The 18,245-nt window shown below is 41.5% G+C and overlaps 1 protein-coding gene across 2 annotated transcripts; it reads right to left on the bottom strand.

The window, feature by feature from the left end:
- Positions 1–9,149: 9,149 nt before the first annotated feature.
- Positions 9,150–17,583, bottom strand: CLDND1 (claudin domain containing 1). 2 transcript variants are annotated; one of them, XM_030329604.1, is made up of 5 exons: positions 17,482–17,583; positions 15,495–15,804; positions 13,304–13,411; positions 10,993–11,130; positions 9,150–10,600 (listed from the first exon to the last, which is right to left on the bottom strand). In XM_030329604.1, the coding sequence occupies exons 2-5, from the start codon at positions 15,784–15,786 to the stop codon at positions 10,380–10,382; spliced, it is 759 nt and encodes a 252-aa protein (XP_030185464.1). In that variant the 5' UTR covers positions 15,787–15,804; positions 17,482–17,583; the 3' UTR covers positions 9,150–10,379. The 2 variants fall into 2 exon arrangements, with proteins under 2 accessions (XP_030185464.1, XP_030185465.1); XM_030329605.2 differs by lacking the exon at positions 17,482–17,583 and adding an exon at positions 16,026–16,071.
- Between the last annotated feature and the right edge of the window lie 662 nt (positions 17,584–18,245).

Below are 18,245 nucleotides of genomic sequence, written 5' to 3'. Positions count from 1 at the left end.
ACTGAGACACTCAAAAACTATATTAAGAAAGAAAGAAAGGCAAGCAGGAAGGGATAAATACAGGAAACAAAAAATTAAGAATAAGGTCTTGGAAGTCCAGAGGTTAAAATGGAAATCACTTGCCTGGAAGGTGTGACTCATTATCCTAATAGTAGAGATCAATTCAATAGGTGGTTTGACAGGCGATTTGGAGGGAAACAGCCCAGAGGAATGAGGAACAAATCTGGGAATGAGGCGCCATTATTCTTACACACCAGAAGCCAGATAACACCCCAAATACGTGATTCCTGGAGGGCCAGGGACAGCCTGAGGACACTGGGCTGGACAGAAAGAAACAGAACTAAAAGTAGGAGGGAGAGGGGCCCTGAAACAGATTATCTTTTCAGTTTTATGTTGGCTGCACTAGAAGTGAGGCTCTTTTTTTAATGTTTATTAAATGTTTTACATTAAAACATTAAAAATAATGTTTATTATTTTTTAAAGTTTATTTTTGATAGATAGAGAGAGAGACAGTGCAAGCAGGGGAAGGGCAGAGAGAAAGACACAGAATCTGAAGCAGGCTCCAGGCTCTGAGCTGTCCACACAGAGCCTGATGTGGGGCTCGAATTCACGAACCGTGAGATCATGATCTAAGCTGAAGTCGGACACTTAACAAACTGAGCCACCCAGGCGCCCCTGGAAGTGTGACTCTTTAAAGAACACATCACCTGAGCCCTCTTGTACTCTTATACTATCACAGGAAACCAATGTAATACTGAAATTTATTATGTCAAGGATTCTTGCAGAAGCAAGCTATAACGACCATAGTGATGAAATCTCTGGCATAAATTCCCCTGAGGGTTGTCCTCCTTTTTAGTGATCTTCAGTGTCCTCCTCAACCCCTCTTATACAGTGTGTCCTCTTTCTACCTGCCATCCCCAGGGAAGCATGTACTGAGCTCCTGTTAGTGTAGGAAATAACACAGTGCCACACACAGTGAAAAGAATTACATGGGCACAATCCCTGTTCCTTAGAAATGTATCTAATGTAGGCTATTTAAGAAGGAAAGAAAGGGCACCTGGGTGGCTCAACTCGTTGAGTGTCTGACTTCAACTCAGGTCACGATCTCACAGTTCGTGGGTCTGAGCCCGTATCGGGCTCTCTGCTGTCAGCGCAGAGCCTACCTTGGCTCCTCTGTCCCCTCTCTGCCCCTCCCCCACTTAAGCTAGCTCTCTCTCTCTCTTCTCTCAAAAATAAGCACTAAAAAAATTTAAAAAAAAAAGAAGGAAAGAAAATGGCATAGGATATTTATAGTATATTCAGTGTAGTTGACCAGCATAGAACTTCATTCCCCACAGTGCTTCCACTCTCTCAGTTTTTTTTCTTCTTTAACCAACTTTTTAATTAAATATGTAGCCCCTACTTAGAGGGAAATACTAATTTTTGAGATAGAAGATATATTAGTCTCCTCCTGAAGCAATATGCACCAATAACCGATAAGAGGAAATAGTGAAGCACACAACGTAATAATTATGTGTCTATCTACGTCATGGCATCAGGAAAGTGAGTATTGTGGATAACTAGACTTAAAAGATTAGTTCATGCAGGTGGCAAGTCAGCTGCATAATGTTTATTTATTCAGTAAGTACCCATTGAGCATTTTACCATATACTATGCACTGTGCTAAGCACTTGCTTACTGTGAGCAAAGTCAGACAGGATTTCTGCTCTTGTGGGCTTTAACTAACCCACGGGAGGAAGGAGACATTAAAAATGATTACAATTCAATAATGTTTAACAGGATTTAAATAAAACTTATCCTCTCTTTTCAGTTTGGTTTTATCAGAAGCTCCACATGCTAAAATGAGAGGTTAGACCCCTGTGCAGGATTTGCAGAAGGTGGTCTTAAAACCCATCTTGGGGCTTTCAGCAAATCACTCCCCACAAGGATCTGTAAGTGCTTTGGAGGTTAATCAGAATTTGGAGAACTGGGAGAGAATCTCTGGGGAGAGATACTGCAAGCTCACAGGGTTTCCCAAAGTCCCACCCACTGTGGTGAGGAGGGAGCTGGCCCCCTCCTCACCCTACTAAGCCAGTTGAGAGGGGCTTTATTCACTCAGAGAGCTTGCCATGTGTTCCCTGACGTTTGAGAAATCTGTGGAAGAAGATTTGACTCATTCTTGAAAAATCTGACAATAAAAGGGCTTGGCCAGATAATTCTGAAGCAGCAAGATCCCAAGTTGAGTTGAGAGGGACTTAGCTGTTTTTGTTTTTTGGGAGCTAAATGTCTTTCTCACAACAGGAGCTGACCTGGCGTCCTGTTTAAGAGAGAGGGAGAGAGAGAGAGAGAGAGAGAGAGAGAGAGAGAGAAGAGAGAGAACTCCTGAGCAACCTGGGGGCAGTGTGACCCTAACAGAGAGAAATCAGCCTGCCAGGATCCCAGGGACTGTGGGAAGAGTGGTAAGCACACAGCTAAAGGAGAGACATTGATTTTACTTGTTAAAAGAAATATAGTCTGAAGGTCTGCAGAGGGAGGGTCTCTGAGAAACTCCCAAAAGCAGTCTTTAAAAGAGAAAGAGCCGGCAATTGTCCATGGGCTACATGCCCCACGGCCAGATGACAACTGTACTTCTTCCTAAACTTCCTCAACTTCACAAACTGTCCTTCTTCCTAATCTACTCTTTCCATGGTTTGACCATGGAGGTTCAGAAAGTCTCTGTCCATGTAGGAGAAAGTGACTGAGAACTGACAGAAGCTAGCTAAGTCCCCTCCCCTATTGTAGGGTTTCCAGACAGAGACAAGCCTAAGCTAACAGAAGATGCAGTTTCAACTTTGAATGGTGTTTTAATTTTAATATTTCACTAACTGGCCTGAAACGTGATTATCAGACTGGACTGAACTTTTTTCACGTCCCTCTTAAAAAGGATTTCATTATTACTTAGCAACCCTAGAACTTCCCTCAGATTATTTTAAGGTATGGGGAGATTGGATCCAAGGAGTTTAAAAGGAATGATGACAGGGGTGCCTGGGTGGCTCAGTCTGTTAAGCATCTGACTTGATTTTGGCTCAGGTCATGATCTCACTGTTAGGGAGATCATGCCCCGCCTTGGGCTCTACACTGATAGCTCAGAACCTGCTTGGGATTCTCTCTCTCCTCTCCCTCTGCTCCTTCCCCACTGGCTCTCTGTCTCTCTAAAAATAAATAAATAAATAAACATTTTCAAAAAATAAAAAAATAAAAGAAATGATGACAAGTAGAATCGCTTCTCAACTTGGATTTTACTGCCTGCCACATTTGAGAACTTTAGAGTGTAAAATAGTAAGAGGGAGAATGAGCCCCAAGGTAGATGGTCAGGGAAATTGTGCTGAATAAGAAAATATTAAGCTTTGATTGGAAAAATGAATAGAAGTTAGCCAGGTAAAAAAGTGGAAAGGGGTAGGGGGAGGGGTATCAGAAAAAGTCATTCAGGAAGAGAAAAGACCTTTTAAAAGCCTATGGTGGGAAAGAGCATTGTTCTAGATACTATGACTGCATAACAAATGACCCCAAAATGTAGCAGCATAAAACAACAAATCATTATTATCTCTTACAGTTTTGTAGGTTGATTGGGCTTAGCTGAGTGGTTCTTGACTGGAATCTCCAAGGTTATTGTAAGATAATGGAGGGCCAGAGTCACCTGAGAGTTCAGCAAGACTAGACAGACATCCAAGTCAGCTGAGCACATGGCTAGAAGATGATCTTGACTGTCAGCTCAGAGCTTAGCTTGGAAATGTGACTGCATCACTTACCTCCATGGGGTAGTGGAATTGATAGATCATATAGTATTTTATTTTTAATTTTTTGAGTAATCATACTGTTTTCCATAGGGGCTATACCAATTTGCATTCCCACCAACAGGGCATGAGGGTTCCCTTTTCTCCACATCCTCACAAACACTTGTTGTTTCTTGTGTTTTTGATTTTAGCCATTCTGATGGGTATGAGAGGATATTTCATTGTGGTTTTAGTTTTAGTTTTAATTTGCTGGAAGGGGGTTATAACCCCAAATGTTTGAAGTCTTTCTAGAATTTTTCTGGTTAATTTCTTATCTTACGTGTCCTTGAATGCTCCCTTAAGTCCTGGGCAATAAGTGCTGCTCTGCAACTTATTATAAGTGCTTGTGAATAATACCCAGAGGTTGAAGTTAAGGTGTGTGTTCCTGACATCTGTTGACAAGCTTAGAACTTAAAATGAACCATCCAAATCCAATTGCATATCAGGGGGCAGTAGTTGATTTTAGGAACTTGAGAATAAGCCACAGAAATCCAAGTTCTTCCCGTTCCGTCAATGGATGTGGATCCAGTGTAAGCAAGATAATGATGCGGCTGATCTTCAATCACCAACCGATGCTTCTCAAAATCATTGAAGAAACAAATATTCCACATTAGTGCCGTCTTGTGTGAGACAAAGGATAAAAACAGAAGCTTTAAAAATTCTTCCACTTTGAGATGCAAGGATGGCTTAAAAGCCCATGTAGTGAATGAAGCGCCATTTTGAAACGAACCTGAAACTGGAAACTAGACTGCCTCCGTCAATGTAGCACCAGCCCCAGCCCTATTCCGCACCAGACTGCAGTCACAGGACAAGCCACAGCAGCTGCAACTCCTGCACATGCCAGGCAAAGGCTGCCTTCTCCCCCTGTGCTCTGTCGGCCTCCAGACACTAACACCTAACGTTTATTCAGCTCTTACGTTTCAGGATCTATTTCACTGTCACAGTAACCTATCAAGGCACATACTATTTTATACTCATTTTATACATCCATTGTCAAGTGCTTCTGGCAAGTGTAGAGGTTAATGTCAATCACTCATGCCTCTGTCCTGGGTGATCCTTTTTTTTTTTTTTTTTAAGGTTTATTTACTTATTTTTAGAGAAAGAGCATGAGTGGGGTAGGGACAGAGAGAGAGAGAGGGAGACAGAATCCCAAGCAGGCTCTGTGCTGTCAGTGTCACAACCTGTGAGATCATGACCTGAACTGAAATCAAGAGTCAGATGCTCAACCAACTGAGCCACCCAGGCAGCCCTGTCCTATGTGATTCTAACCAAAAGAGTAGGAGTGCAATGAATTGATAAGCAGACAGGGGTCAAAGTATTCACTTTATTTATGGAGGCCTAATTACGCCACAGTACAGGGTCCCGGAAAGTACTGGATTAAAGAAAGTAATTTGGTAGTGAAGCCAAAACAAACGAGGCTTCCTAACACCTCCTGCCAAATCTGAACCTTAGGAAGAGCCACGGGGGTGTACTGGGTGTGCAGGCACACTCTCCCTACACATCTCCAACCAGCAGTGGTGTGATGGATTGGGGCCTGTCGCAAAGAGCCAGTGATCAGCAGAAGAGAGTGCTAGAAAGCACAGGAAAGAAATGGCCTCTAGAAAGCAGGCACTGTACCAGGTCTGTTTACTTAACTGTTTACTTAGACTGTCTTTCTAACAATCTGTCTAGGAGAGAGGGAATCCTATTTCTTGTTTTTATTTTTATTTTCTGTTTATTTTGAGGGAGAGAGAGAGAGAGAGAACAAGAGAGAGGAGAGAACGTGCACACAAGCAGAGGAGGGGCAGAGAGAGAGGGAGGGAGAGAGAATCCCAAGCAAGCTCCACACTGCCAGCACGGAGCCCAATGCAAGGAGCCCAACTCATGAACCGTAAGAAGGTGACCTTTGCTGAAATCAAGAGTGGGTTGCTTAACTCACTAACCCACCCAGGCGCCCCCTATTTCTTGCTTTTAAATGTAGTTTCAGATATAGTTTTCAACATAGTTACCCACTGGAATCACTTTGAAAGATTAAAAAAAACAAAACACACACACAAAAAAGCCATAGTGACCTGGTCACACTCCAGGCCAAATAAATCAGAAAATCTCTGGGGCACAAATATTGTTTTTAAATTCTCCATGCAAGTCCAATGTGCAGGCTAGGCTGAGAACCACTGCTTTATAGGCTCGGTAACCTCATTCCCTCCTCATGCAGCCAGTCACAGCTAGCAGGTTTTGAGTGGCTACTTTATGTTCAGCAATTTACATAATCCTCACGGCAAGTGTATGAGGCAGGTATAAAAATCCTAGCATTTCACAGATGGGGAAAGTGGAGTTTGGAAAGGCTAAGTGACAGACCTGGAATTATAAATTTAGTATTCTGTCTTCTGAACTAGATCCTTCACCAGCATACACTGTGCTTTTTTGCGGATGCCATGATCCTAGCAATATCTCCAATCATAACATATTCCTTCTTTTTTAGGGGAGAGCAGAAACAGTTGGAGAAACTGGAAGACTTCATTCCAGTACTCCCTCATGGAAAAAACAACATAAAACTCCTTCCATGGAAGTTGAGGATGAAGAGTGTTTCTCACAACTAATTTTCATAGAGATTTTGAGACTGTGTGGTAGGGAGTAGTAATAAATCAACAGTTGGAGATGGTTAAAATTGTCGAGCAGCTAAAGTCAAAGAGCATCACTTTTTACACAGTCAGTTTAATGGTTTTGAACAGCCGTTCTTGGTATCTTGAGACTGACAAGAAAACTGGATAGCACAGTCTATGAAGATAAGCCAGCGTATGGAATGCGAAGGAAGCGGCCGTGGGAGGTTATGAGAACAAGGGAGTCTAGGTTGCTCGTGAACATACCAACTACAACACAAGCTGCATAGAGAGAAACAAGAACAGAAGGCTGGAAGACAGGGAGGGCCGGAAAGGCTGCAGGAGAGCTGAGGTCAAGTTCACACCCTGAGACACTGAGTCAGAAGATAAAAGGTGATGCATTACTCAACAAGCCAAGTATTTTTAAAAGGTGAAGACAAAACAGAAAGAGAATTATCTTTCCCTCCATATTTCATATTTTTAAAACTCTGCAAATGTACAAAGTAATATGAATTAGATCTCACTTTATGTAAATTTGCTGTGTGTAAATCTTAATATGTCAAATAGCATATTAACTTTGCTCATAGAATTTTTAGCACGGAAGATCATTTAAATGAGTTGTGTGGCAATTTCCTCTATAGAGCAAATAACCCATTCTTTTTGCAATTTAAAATTCTCTTATGATGAATCTGCAGGACACTGGCATGTATCATAATTTGATTCAAGGAAAAATGTATCTCGTTACAATTGTATGTTGGAACACCTAATGAGCAACAGAAAAATAATTACACACAGATGTGTTTCCTTGTTTTATTCCTCTCTTTTCAAAGTATGAATCATGATTCCCTTATGAGTAGAGGGCTGAAAGGAGGACAGGACCCCACCCAGCTCTGCCAGCACAGAGCTCCGTCAAGCTTGTGAAATTATAACTTGCATCTTCAGGGCTGCACCCATTCAGTAGCCAGGAAATCTCGGGGAGTGTTGTAACTGGTGAAATCAGGTTAATTCAACAGATGGTTTTCATTTCTGGTGAAAGTTTGCATGGGGCAACTTTACTTCTTAAAATGCCCTCACACTATCTTACGGTCAATTGAAGATAACTGGATCTATATTATAAGTTTTAATAGTGCTAGTCTGCAATTTGCTCTTGTCTCTGGAATGGGAAAACTAAATTGATCTATCCTATGGCCATCTCATTCTTCTCACCGGTGTGACTAAATCAGTTCACCTTTAAGTGACTTTTCAACTCTGTCCTCTCCCCCCAAAACACACACACACACACACACACACACACACACACACATGCAAACACTTTGAGCAGGTAAACCGTAACACATTACTATTATATTAATGACATAGACAGTAGGCACAGTGTTAACTGAACAAATAAATTCTTCCAGGATTATTCTGCCCTTTTTATTGTGTCAACTTTTACGGCTATACCTTAAAATTTTTTGAACTGCATCTTTTGCCAAAAAAAGGATATAAAAGATATTTATTCACATCATTTAATAAGATTAGTTAGGAACTATAAAATTAAGATTTTAAAACACATTTCTTAGGGGCACCTGAGTGGTTCAGCCGGTCAAGCAACCAACTTCTGCACAGGTCATGATCTCACAGTTTGTGGGTTTGAGCCCTGTGTTGGGCTCTTCGCTGACAGCTCAGAGCCTGGAGCCTGCTTCAGATTGTGTCTCCCTCTCCCTCTGCCCCTCCCCCACTCACATTTTGTCTCTCTCACAAAGACATTATAAAAAAATTTTTTAATGCGTTTCTTAAATTACCGTGAAACTCATGTTCTGAAAAACCTGAAAATTAAGTTTTTACTTTGGGAGTTGCTTTCAAAGATTAGGTGAAAAGAGACCAATAAAACTTTACTTGCCACTGATTTTATGTCATTAGTTTTAATCAAAAATGGGTCAAATATCAGCAATTTCATATGGCTCTACCTGGTTAGAACAAGAGACAGGTGAAAAACTAATTTTCACCTCAAATGATACAACCACGGCCCTCTATGTTCCAAAGAAAAGTCTTTGCAAGAGAGGATGACCTCAGATATTCTGAAATGTGCTTAAAATATCAACTACAACACATATTCAACCCCAGAGCTTCTGGTGCTGGCTTCCATACTCAAGGAGGCTACCAGTGAGCCTGTAACTCACAAGTCCGATTCTGACGGAGTTTTCACAGTGCATGTGAAAGATTGGTGGTGGACTGACAATCACAGACAACTTTGGAGGGACAAGTGGCAGGGACACTGTCTAAAATGAGTAACTTCCCAATAAAAAATGTCATGTTGGTCAATAACTTTAAAATCCCATACCTAAGTGCTTTGTGTATATTTACTTAGCTTTTCTGCCTTCTACAGAAGGTGCTGAAAGGCAGTGAACTTCAAGAGTTAGGAAGAGGTAGAAAACTGATAGCCAGTAATTGCACAGGTAATAACTGGTGGCAGAGTAATATTGGCTTTAAGTCAGAAAGTGGAGTATTTTACAATAGAACACAAACATCCACAGCCATTAAATAACTTAAGAAAACTCTAGCCACATTAAATAGGATACATAGAGGTCACAAAACTACTTTGAAAACATGTTTTAAAACTCTGAAGAGTGTCTTATTTTCTAATGGGCATAAGGGGTTCCCATATTTTTTGGAAGATAAAACAGAGACCCTAGCAACAACGCATTTTCCAGAGAAACACAGAGATCCTCATTCAGAATCCTGCACTTCTTTATCCTAAAATATTGAGATTTAACATCAACTGAGACACTATACAATATTGAGTTTCTTCTCATTTTTTATTTTTTAAAAAAGACAGATTTAGGATATTGTAAGAAATTACTAAGTTACATTTTTTAAAATCTGTCAAGTGCTACAGTAATGGAATAAGTAAATAAGATTTTTTTTTTAAAGTTCAATGTTTATATATAGACATATTTATAAAAAAATGACTGAATTAGAAGATGTTAAATAATGTTGATACACACCAGGAAGGGATTTAGGCAAGGAAAGGCACATCATTTCACCACAAGAAATAAAGACCATAGTTGGAAGTTAATGACTAGCCAAAGCTTTAGGTCTTGTGGTAGTTTTCCTAGCTCCGGAGGGTCATTACAGTGGAACCTTCTTTATGGTACTGAGCTGGAATACATAGACAGCAGTTGGAGAATTTTACTCTATGACCCCAAAGTACTGTTAGAAAGAAAGCACTCTTAAGCCTGATGTGTGAAGAGGCAAGGAGCAAAAATCCAAAATGGTTTGGTGGTACTGAAAATCCTACTGACATACTAAGGAGAGTTAAAAAAAAAAAAAAAATACAAAAAAAGGTAAAGTAAAATAAGGTTAATCCTCTTGTCTGGCTGAATTGGAATTCCTGCAGTTACGAAGTTAAAGTTTCAAGTAAACACTGTATTTTTCACTTCCTTTCTTGTAGACAAACACAGTATAGATAAACAGCTGCCATACTTCACCTTGAATAAAGCTATATGCCAATATTTGGGGAAAAGGCTCTTAGCTAATCTCTTTATTTTATATAGCTTAAGTCTGAAAATAGCACTAATACTTCTGGCTGACTGGCTATCTACAACAGCACAGTGACCATTAAGTTTTGACAATGAAAGGTTTCCCAGAGACACTAAAGGGTTTCTAGTTGAACAGCTAGCTATTTACTGAAAAGTCTAACCGACATCAGTAGGACTTGCTTTGGGTCAATCTCCCACTATCAATTTTCTTTCAGAAATTTGTGCCAACCGTCTACCCACTTCTTGCTCTCTGGACTCTGAACCCACATTGGTTTGTTTAAAAGATGGAATCATTCAGAATAATCCATATACATTTTAGTGGTATTAAGAAACAATTGTCTGTGTGAATAAATAAAATAGATTTTCAGGATAAAATGGTAGATCCACTCAAAAAAATTAAATTAAAAACAACGGGAGGGGAGACAAGAGAAAATATTAATATTAAAAACATAATAAAAATGGCAATTGCAAAGCAGGCAACTTCCCACTCATGCCACACGATAGGCCTTCATTAAGGTGTACTCTTTCCGATTGGTGTGAGCAGCCCAGATGAAGAGGGCAGAAGCCATGAACTGTAGGGGAGCTGAGACACACGCCAGGCAGAAGGACCATCCAAATTCACCAGACACGTTCTCAGGTAGTTCTAGTTTCTGGTGGAGTAGTTCAATCCCAGCAACATAACAACTCACTGAGCCCAGTGTGCACAGCCCTTGGAGGAGAACAAAACATAACTGGTAAGAGCACAGTGAGAGCTTCTCGGGCAACACAACAGGACGATACTGCGTGAATGTTTAAGAGTTACGACTCTTGGGGCGCCTGGGTGGCGCAGTCGGTTAAGCATCCGACTTCAGCCAGGTCACGATCTCGCACTCCGTGAGTTCGAGCCCCGCATCAGGCTCTGGGCTGATGGCTCGGAGCCTGGAGCCTGTTTCCGATTCTGTGTCTCCCTCTCTCTGCCCCTCCCCCGTTCATGCTCTGTCTCTCTCTGTCCCAAAAATAAATAAACGTTGAAAAAAAAAAAATTTTTAAAAAGAGTTACGACTCTTTGGTCTCTATGGACACAGGAAGAGGAGAAAAGTGAAGTATCCTGACAAGACCCACCTGCAAGGAGATGCAGAATGCCTGTGGCAATGGTGGGATACAAACTCCGGCAGATGCAAGCACAAAGTCCAATTACGGCTCCAAAGCACATCAAACCCAGACTGACAAAAGGTAAGAGGAACTGGCAACGCCAAAGATCTGATTTTGAAAAAGAGAAAAAAAAGAAATGTTACCATGATTTCAGATGGTGTTCTCACAATGTCAATTTCTGTCATATACTAAATAGAACTTTTCTCAACAAGTGAGAAATGAGTACTTTTAATACTGGATGTTTCTTTTCTAAAGCACTTTGTTCAACAGGATGCTACCTTTGTCCTGATAAAAGTGAAAGGACACTAACAGTTAACAATCACTGAGGGCTTACTATGCATCCGGCACTATTCTTTACACGCGTTGCACGTTAATTCTCCAACATCCCTATGAAGAGGTACTATTATTATCTCCACTTTATGAATGAGGAAACTAAGGCAAGAGGTATAACTAACTTGTACAAGGTAAAACAGTAAGCGGGAGAGCCAGCATTTGAAGCAAAACCTTCTGGCTCTACATACAAATGAATTTAAGTCCTTATAGGATCTCAAGGCGGGAATAACAAGTAAATGAATGGTGATTATAAAAGACCTGTTGAAAGAATATACATGAAACACAAAGCAGAGGATCTCTGCACTCAGTAAATGGCAGTTTTAATTATCATAAATTCCCTCAACAACAGCTGTGGGAAGAAAGCTGATGATCTTCCAAAGCACCCCCTTCAACTCTTACATTACTTTAATTATTAGTAATGTATTAATATCAACTCTAAGCCAAATTCTACCCTATAGTGCTAGTTTTACTTTCTGGAACTACATAAAAGTCTTTTCTCCAACTTCCCTTCAAACTCTGTTAGAAATATACTTCTTCCTATATATTTGCAATACAAACGTGCAGGTTTAAATGTGCAGGTTGAGGAGCGCCTGGGTGGCTCAGTCGGTTGAGCATCCGACTTCAGCTTAGGTCATGATCTCACGGTTCGTGAGTTCGAGCCCTGTGTGGGGCTCTGCGCGGACAAGCTCAGTCTAGAGCCTACTTCGGATTCTGTGTCTCCCTCTCTCTCTGCCCTTCCCTGCTTGTGCTTGGTCTCTCTTGCTTTTGAAATTAAAATTAAAAAAATTTTTTTCAATGTGCAGGTTGACTTATATGCAGATTTTTTTTTTTTTTAAATTTTTTTTTTCAACGTTTATTTATTTTTGGGACAGAGAGAGACAGAGCATGAACAGGGGAGGGGCAGAGAGAGAGGGAGACACAGAATCAGAAACAGGCTCCAGGCTCCGAGCCATCAGCCCAGAGCCTGACGCGGGGCTGGAACTCACGGACCGCGAGATCGTGACCTGGCTGAAGTCGGACGCTTAACCGACTGCGCCACCCAGGCGCCCCTATATGCAGATTTTTAACAGAACATACTGCAAATGTATTTTCTCTTCCTTATCATTTTCTTAATAACATTTTTTTCCTCTAATTTATGTTAAGAATACACTATATAATACATATAACATACAAAATACGTGTCAGGCGACTATTTTATGTTATTGGTAAGGCTTCTGATCAACAGTAGACTGTTAGTAATGTATTGGGGAGTCAAAAGTTATATGTGGATTTTCAACCCCGTGGAGGGGTTCATGCTCTTAACCCCTATGCTGTTCGAGGGTCAACTGTACTTGCCATTTCATGGTCTCTCATAACATGGTCATTCTTTTGGACAAGCTCCAGTAAGCGTCTACAGCCGGAAAACCGGGTGCAAATCTGAAGACAGTATTTCTTATGCAGTCTGACCATCAAGGAATGGAACGCTCCTAATAAATACTTTCATTTGTTTTTGATATCTATACTTTTGTTACTACCACCTAAGGCTACATTAACGTTTTTGGTAGCCCTAATCCTTAGTTGACTCTTAGAGCTTATAGTCAACTTTTTTTTACATATCCCTATCTGAACTCAGGTAGCTGAAATGTTTAACTCAAATACAAAAATTTATTATTTATTCCTATTAAATTTACTCTTCAAAAGGGCCCACTAATAACATCTTTTGAGGAGGTCTGGATTCTGTCACCTAATGTATTAGCTGCTTCTCTGAACTTTATATTTGCAATTGGTTAGGTACGTACCTAACCTTAAAATATGTTTTCAACAGAAGAGAGTTCATCGGGATACCGTTAGAGATCTTATTTCAAGGTGACATGACATACTGATTCATCTTGTTCCCAAAACAGAAATCAACAAATGGCAAAATTATTTCTTTTTCTCCCAACTGTCCGGCTGAAATCAATGTACTCACAGGTCCGAAGCAGATCAATTCCACTATTGTGGTTTCCAGGATCAACAAATTTCTCCATGAACTGCTCATTTAGCGTGAAACTCATGCATTTTGTGACATCAAATGACTCTGGAACATGAATTAACAATGATTGCTTATTGCTTTAATTATAAACATTTAACAAAAATCCCTTTCAGTAATTATTCTCTAAAATAAAAAGTGATATAGAAAGATGTTCCCAGAGGACAGCAACCTCTTTGGCCTTGAATGACACACAAGATTCACTGATGCCCAATGGATGCCAGTGGTTCTCAGCAGTGGGCTTAAGACATTGGTACAAGGAAGGGGAAAAAAAGTAGGAGCAGTAAAATGAATGCGAATAGATATGCAAGAAGACTAGGAAGGAGAAGACAAATAAATAGGAACTTTCATCTTCTCCCCGAAACCTACTCCCCCAGCTGTCTTCCCCCATCTCAAGTAATGACAATTCCATTCTTCTAGTTCCTCAGACCAGAAACTATAGTCATTGTTGCCCACATGCATCCCACCAGTTAATCCTTGAGGGTCCACCTTCAAAACATATCTAGAATCCAGCCACTTCTCAGTGCTACTACTGTCGTCTAAGCCACAATCATCTCTCACCTGAATCAGTGCAAAAGTCTCCTGGCTTCCACCTTTGCCTACTACCTGTTTTCAAAACATGCGTCTAGGTGACCAGATCATCTGTCCTCTGCTCAAAGCTCCGCAATGCTCCTTCACATGTGGAGTAAAAACCGAGGCCCTCATCACGCCTAGAAAATCTTGCAAGGTTTGCCCCACTCTCACCCCCAGAGTACCTTTCTGACAACTCTCCCCTCCTTACCCTCCATTCCAGCCCAGTGGCTTTCTTGCTGGTCCTTGACTAATTCAGGCATGCTCCCACCATAAAGCCTTTGCAGTAGCTTTTCCTTCCAACCCACGATTCCCCTTACCTCTGCAACTTTCCATACAGCCAACTCCTTCACCTACCTCAAGTCTTTACTCAAGTAATGTCTTCTTGTTGAAGCCTATCCTGCCTATGCTATTGAAGATTATAACTTATGCACACCAACATCCCCTTCCCTACATATTCCAAATCCCCTGTATTTTCCTGCATTTTTTCATAGCATGTGTCACTTAACATACTATATAAATAACTACTGTTCATGCTATTACACTTATTTATTGAGTTTACTGCATGCATCCCTTACAAGAATGTTAGCTCCCTCGGACTAAAAGTATTTTTTTTTTCCTCTGATGTTCTACATGGAATATGGAGGCATGTAATAAATATTTGCTGAATGAATGATAAACGATTGGTAAGATTCAACCATCAAGTGCTCCTATGCCCTCATGAATAGAACTGAACCCTTTACAATTAACTTTAACCACCACCCCCCCTTCCAACTACTTTCTTTTTCCCATTATATAATCACAACTATTGTCCTGATATATGGTAACTCCAGCCTGTTGTGCTGTGATTTAAATACAGTGCTTCCCACAAAGTGGTCAAAAGAAGTAGTCATAAGTAGAAACAAATTGTAAAGTTGTTCCTTAGAAACAGTTCAAAAGTTTCCATTTCAATAATTGGAAATTAAACATTTTTAATGGTAAGAATGCTTGCAAAATAAATGAGACAATTTCTTAGGTTTTTATTTCTGTAATGCATATTTTTAACCTACAAACTCTATCAAGTTGTTGTAAAACAGACTCAATATACACAGATTTAAATGCAGAGTTGGATCAAATTATATTCTCTAAGATTCACAGGGCAAATGATAATAACTACTAAAACACAGCTAACACTTAAAAGACTATCAATTCATATTTGTTGATTTGATTCTGGATACTAATTCTTTCACCAATTACCAAATATTTAAAGTCTTCCAATGTACTTTCCCAATTATTTCCTCATGACATGTGTGAGACTAATAAAAATAATTTTACTGATAAGTACAGAGATGTAAACTGGCTTTCCCAAGATAAGGACAGTTACTTATCCAACCAATTGTAACGAGTATCACGGTAATTCATGGAAGATGGGCAGAGAAGGTGGTAGAGAGAGAAGAGACACATAGATTTATTTCTTTGGAGAGAGAAAGAACCCACAAACCTCCTTTTACATAACTGGGTCATCACCATCACTTTATTATTGAGTAGATAAAGGAGACAGAAGTTAAAATAAGAGAAATACCTGTCCTTTCTGGTGGGCTATACCAATATGTGTTTGGAGGTATAGTGATACACCGTCTCCACAATCCCACTGTGCCATTAAATCGGAAAAGCGCATCATTATAAGTCTTTTCATCTGCCTCATCACTCTCGAAGTCGGTCCAGATGCTTTTGGCCAAATCACTGGAATTTTCTTGAACTGGACTTCGATATTCATACCAGAAGTCTGTGCCAATCGAGGCTGCCATGTAGATGGTGGAAATGAGGCTAAGCACACAAGCAATTACAAATGCTGTAGCAAAACGGTTATCCATTCTGGCATTCAGACTGCTCTGTTTAAAAGTCGGAGAAAGAAGAAACGTTAGACTTCATGGACATATAGAGGTTACTTTGAAAGGAATTATCTCAAAAACCACCCTTTATCCTATTCCCCATCCCTTGGCCCTTAAAGTAATATATAATCATTAAAAAATAAATAAAGGCAAGCATGTTCTCAATTAAGTTCAAAATAAAACTCATTATTATGAAAAGTACTTATTGAATGCTCACATACCCAGGATGCTACGGAGACAGAGGTCTTGTTCTCTAGTCTATCACCTGCACACTAAAACAGACAACACTGAAATGGACATACACATTACAGATACAAACAATAGACATGCTCAGAGTCAGCAGTGTACCATACATAAACTCTTCATTACAGGCTGAATTTTTATGCAAGCTGCAGAGCATTAAGTTTTCTGGGGTTGAGCGCGAACAGAGCATTAGAAAAGGAAGCAGAGGAAGTTGGCTCCTCCCAGTTTCCTCTGAAGAGGAAAACCTTCTAAACCAAGGTTAAGAATCAGGAGCTATTTGGAAAACAGAGTTGAGATGTTCCTTAACCCACACAGAAAAGGTAGTTCTGGGTACACAGAATAGCAAAGAGAACAGTAACTATGATAATGCTAGATAGCAATCTGCTCTTAATCTATTAAAGCTAAGGAAAACTCCCTTACGCTGCCAAATTCTCCACTCCTGTCTACTCTCCCCATTCCTCACACTTTTTGACTCTCCTCATCTGCAAACTAAATGATTCCCCCTCAGCTAGAAAGAAAACTGAATTAGGCAGAATATGAATACTCCCAATGTAGCAGGATTCTCACACAGAAAGAGTTGGGACACTAAGGCTTTTCTTTCCAGGAAACAGCTTTATTCGGCGGGCTAAGACCCAAAAGGCTGAGCCCCCAGCGCAGGGCGGGGGGGGGGGGGGGGTGCCTTTTGTACAATTTTTGCTCTTTTGTCTCCCATATATGGTAACATACAGTCTGAATAAGCTACGTTACAGAGTCCTGGGGAATGTCACGCACCGGCACAGAGCCAGGTTGCCTTCCCTCCTCTTGAGGTTTTCACCACATTCCTTAGGGAGGGGCTCTACCACACCAAGGTGTGGACAGGACTCAACGGCAGTAGTAGTAAATGGCCGCAGTAAAATGACTCAAGGCGGATCAAGCTGAGTCAAATCCTGCCAAGTATACACCGTGACCGCACCAAACACCTTACAAAGGCGCACGAAAACAGGCTCGCAAACTGGGATTGCCGAGTTTGGAAGATAGCAAGTGTGACACAGGAGAGATGGGGCAATTACACTGATTAACAATAACTCCAGAAGTTGGTTTTGTATTCTTGTTCTTTCTAATTCTCTTCCATCCTGGTGCTCTCAAATGACCTTAAAAGGTCCCGGCACCGAGAGCGGCTGTTTACCCAGGCCGGACAACTGGCGCTATCACCTCGCAGGGCGCACTACCGAGCCGTGGGCCCCCGCAGTCCAGGGCCACCCCAGGCCAGGGGCCCCAGGTACGCGACCAGGCCCCTCCCCAGACCACTCGGCCGAGGGAAAACCCCCGCCGCAGCGCTGCGGCGGGGCACCCACCCGCCCGGGCCGCTCCCCGGGAGGGGCCCCTCTTCAAACTGCTGAAAACATCCAACGGCTACGCGACCCCTGCCCGGAGACGCCGACCCCGCTCACTCACCGCCCATCCTCCTGCTCCGCCAGCTTCACCCTCAAGCTCAGACCACAGCACCCTACTCTCCCCGCGCCTCCTCTGACGCACTTCCCTGCAGATCCCGCCCCCTCCATAACTCCCGCGCCTCCGCCTCCGCCTCCACCCGAGGCTGGGCTTAGGCCCGGGGCCGAGGGGGCTTGTGGGAGTTGTAGGAGGGACAGAAGGAAAGCGGCGGGAGGTGGCGGCGGTCCGCATTTCTGGCGCCGCGCGCGGTGCATTGTGGGGGATGTAGTTCAACTCCGGGGGAACAGTAGGTGCGCAAAAGGGGGGTGGGGGGTGGCGGCGCGTCTGGGCTGATGGAATCTTGTATTTTATGAAGGAAGGGAGGAAGGTCCGCAAAGGCGACCTGTCTCTGATCACCGACAGTCATTGATTGTGACTTATATAACAGGTTTTCCAGTTCTGTGCTCTCCCTGTGACATAGCCCTACCTCTAAATATGTCAATAGCAGTAAGATACTTCTGCGATATTAACCCATTTATGTCCTCTCCCACAATCTCACTCCCATTGAAGCAGATAGTCCTTCTGGATTTATTAAGTTTAGACTAAGAAAGATGTGACTTGACCGTATCCATCTAGAATGTAATGTTTGGGTTTCATATAATTTATGTTAATGGCTACTTTCTCTTTATGGCAAGCGATACAAATTTTCTATTTATTATAGTAGAGTTTCGTTTTAATGCTTTTTTAACGTTTATTTTATTTATTTTGAGAGAGAGCACAAGTGGGGG

Source organism: Lynx canadensis, chromosome C2 (assembly GCF_007474595.2).
Source record: "Lynx canadensis isolate LIC74 chromosome C2, mLynCan4.pri.v2, whole genome shotgun sequence".
Taxonomy (NCBI): Eukaryota; Metazoa; Chordata; class Mammalia; order Carnivora; family Felidae; genus Lynx; species Lynx canadensis.
The sequence above is the reverse complement of the archived record's forward strand: the minus strand, read 5'-3'. Positions and strand labels throughout refer to the sequence as shown.

Coding starts and splice junctions, on each gene's coding strand:
- CLDND1 (XM_030329604.1), bottom strand. CDS start 15,786: ATGGATAACCGTTTTGCTACAGCATTTGTAATTGCTTGTGTGCTTAGC. Junction 13,412..15,494: donor TAGCCCACCAGAAAGGACAG/GTATTTCTCTTA, acceptor TTCATGTTCCAG/AGTCATTTGATGTCACAAAA. Junction 10,601..10,992: donor CATTCTGCATCTCCTTGCAG/GTGGGTCTTGTC, acceptor TTCTCCTCCAAG/GGCTGTGCACACTGGGCTCA.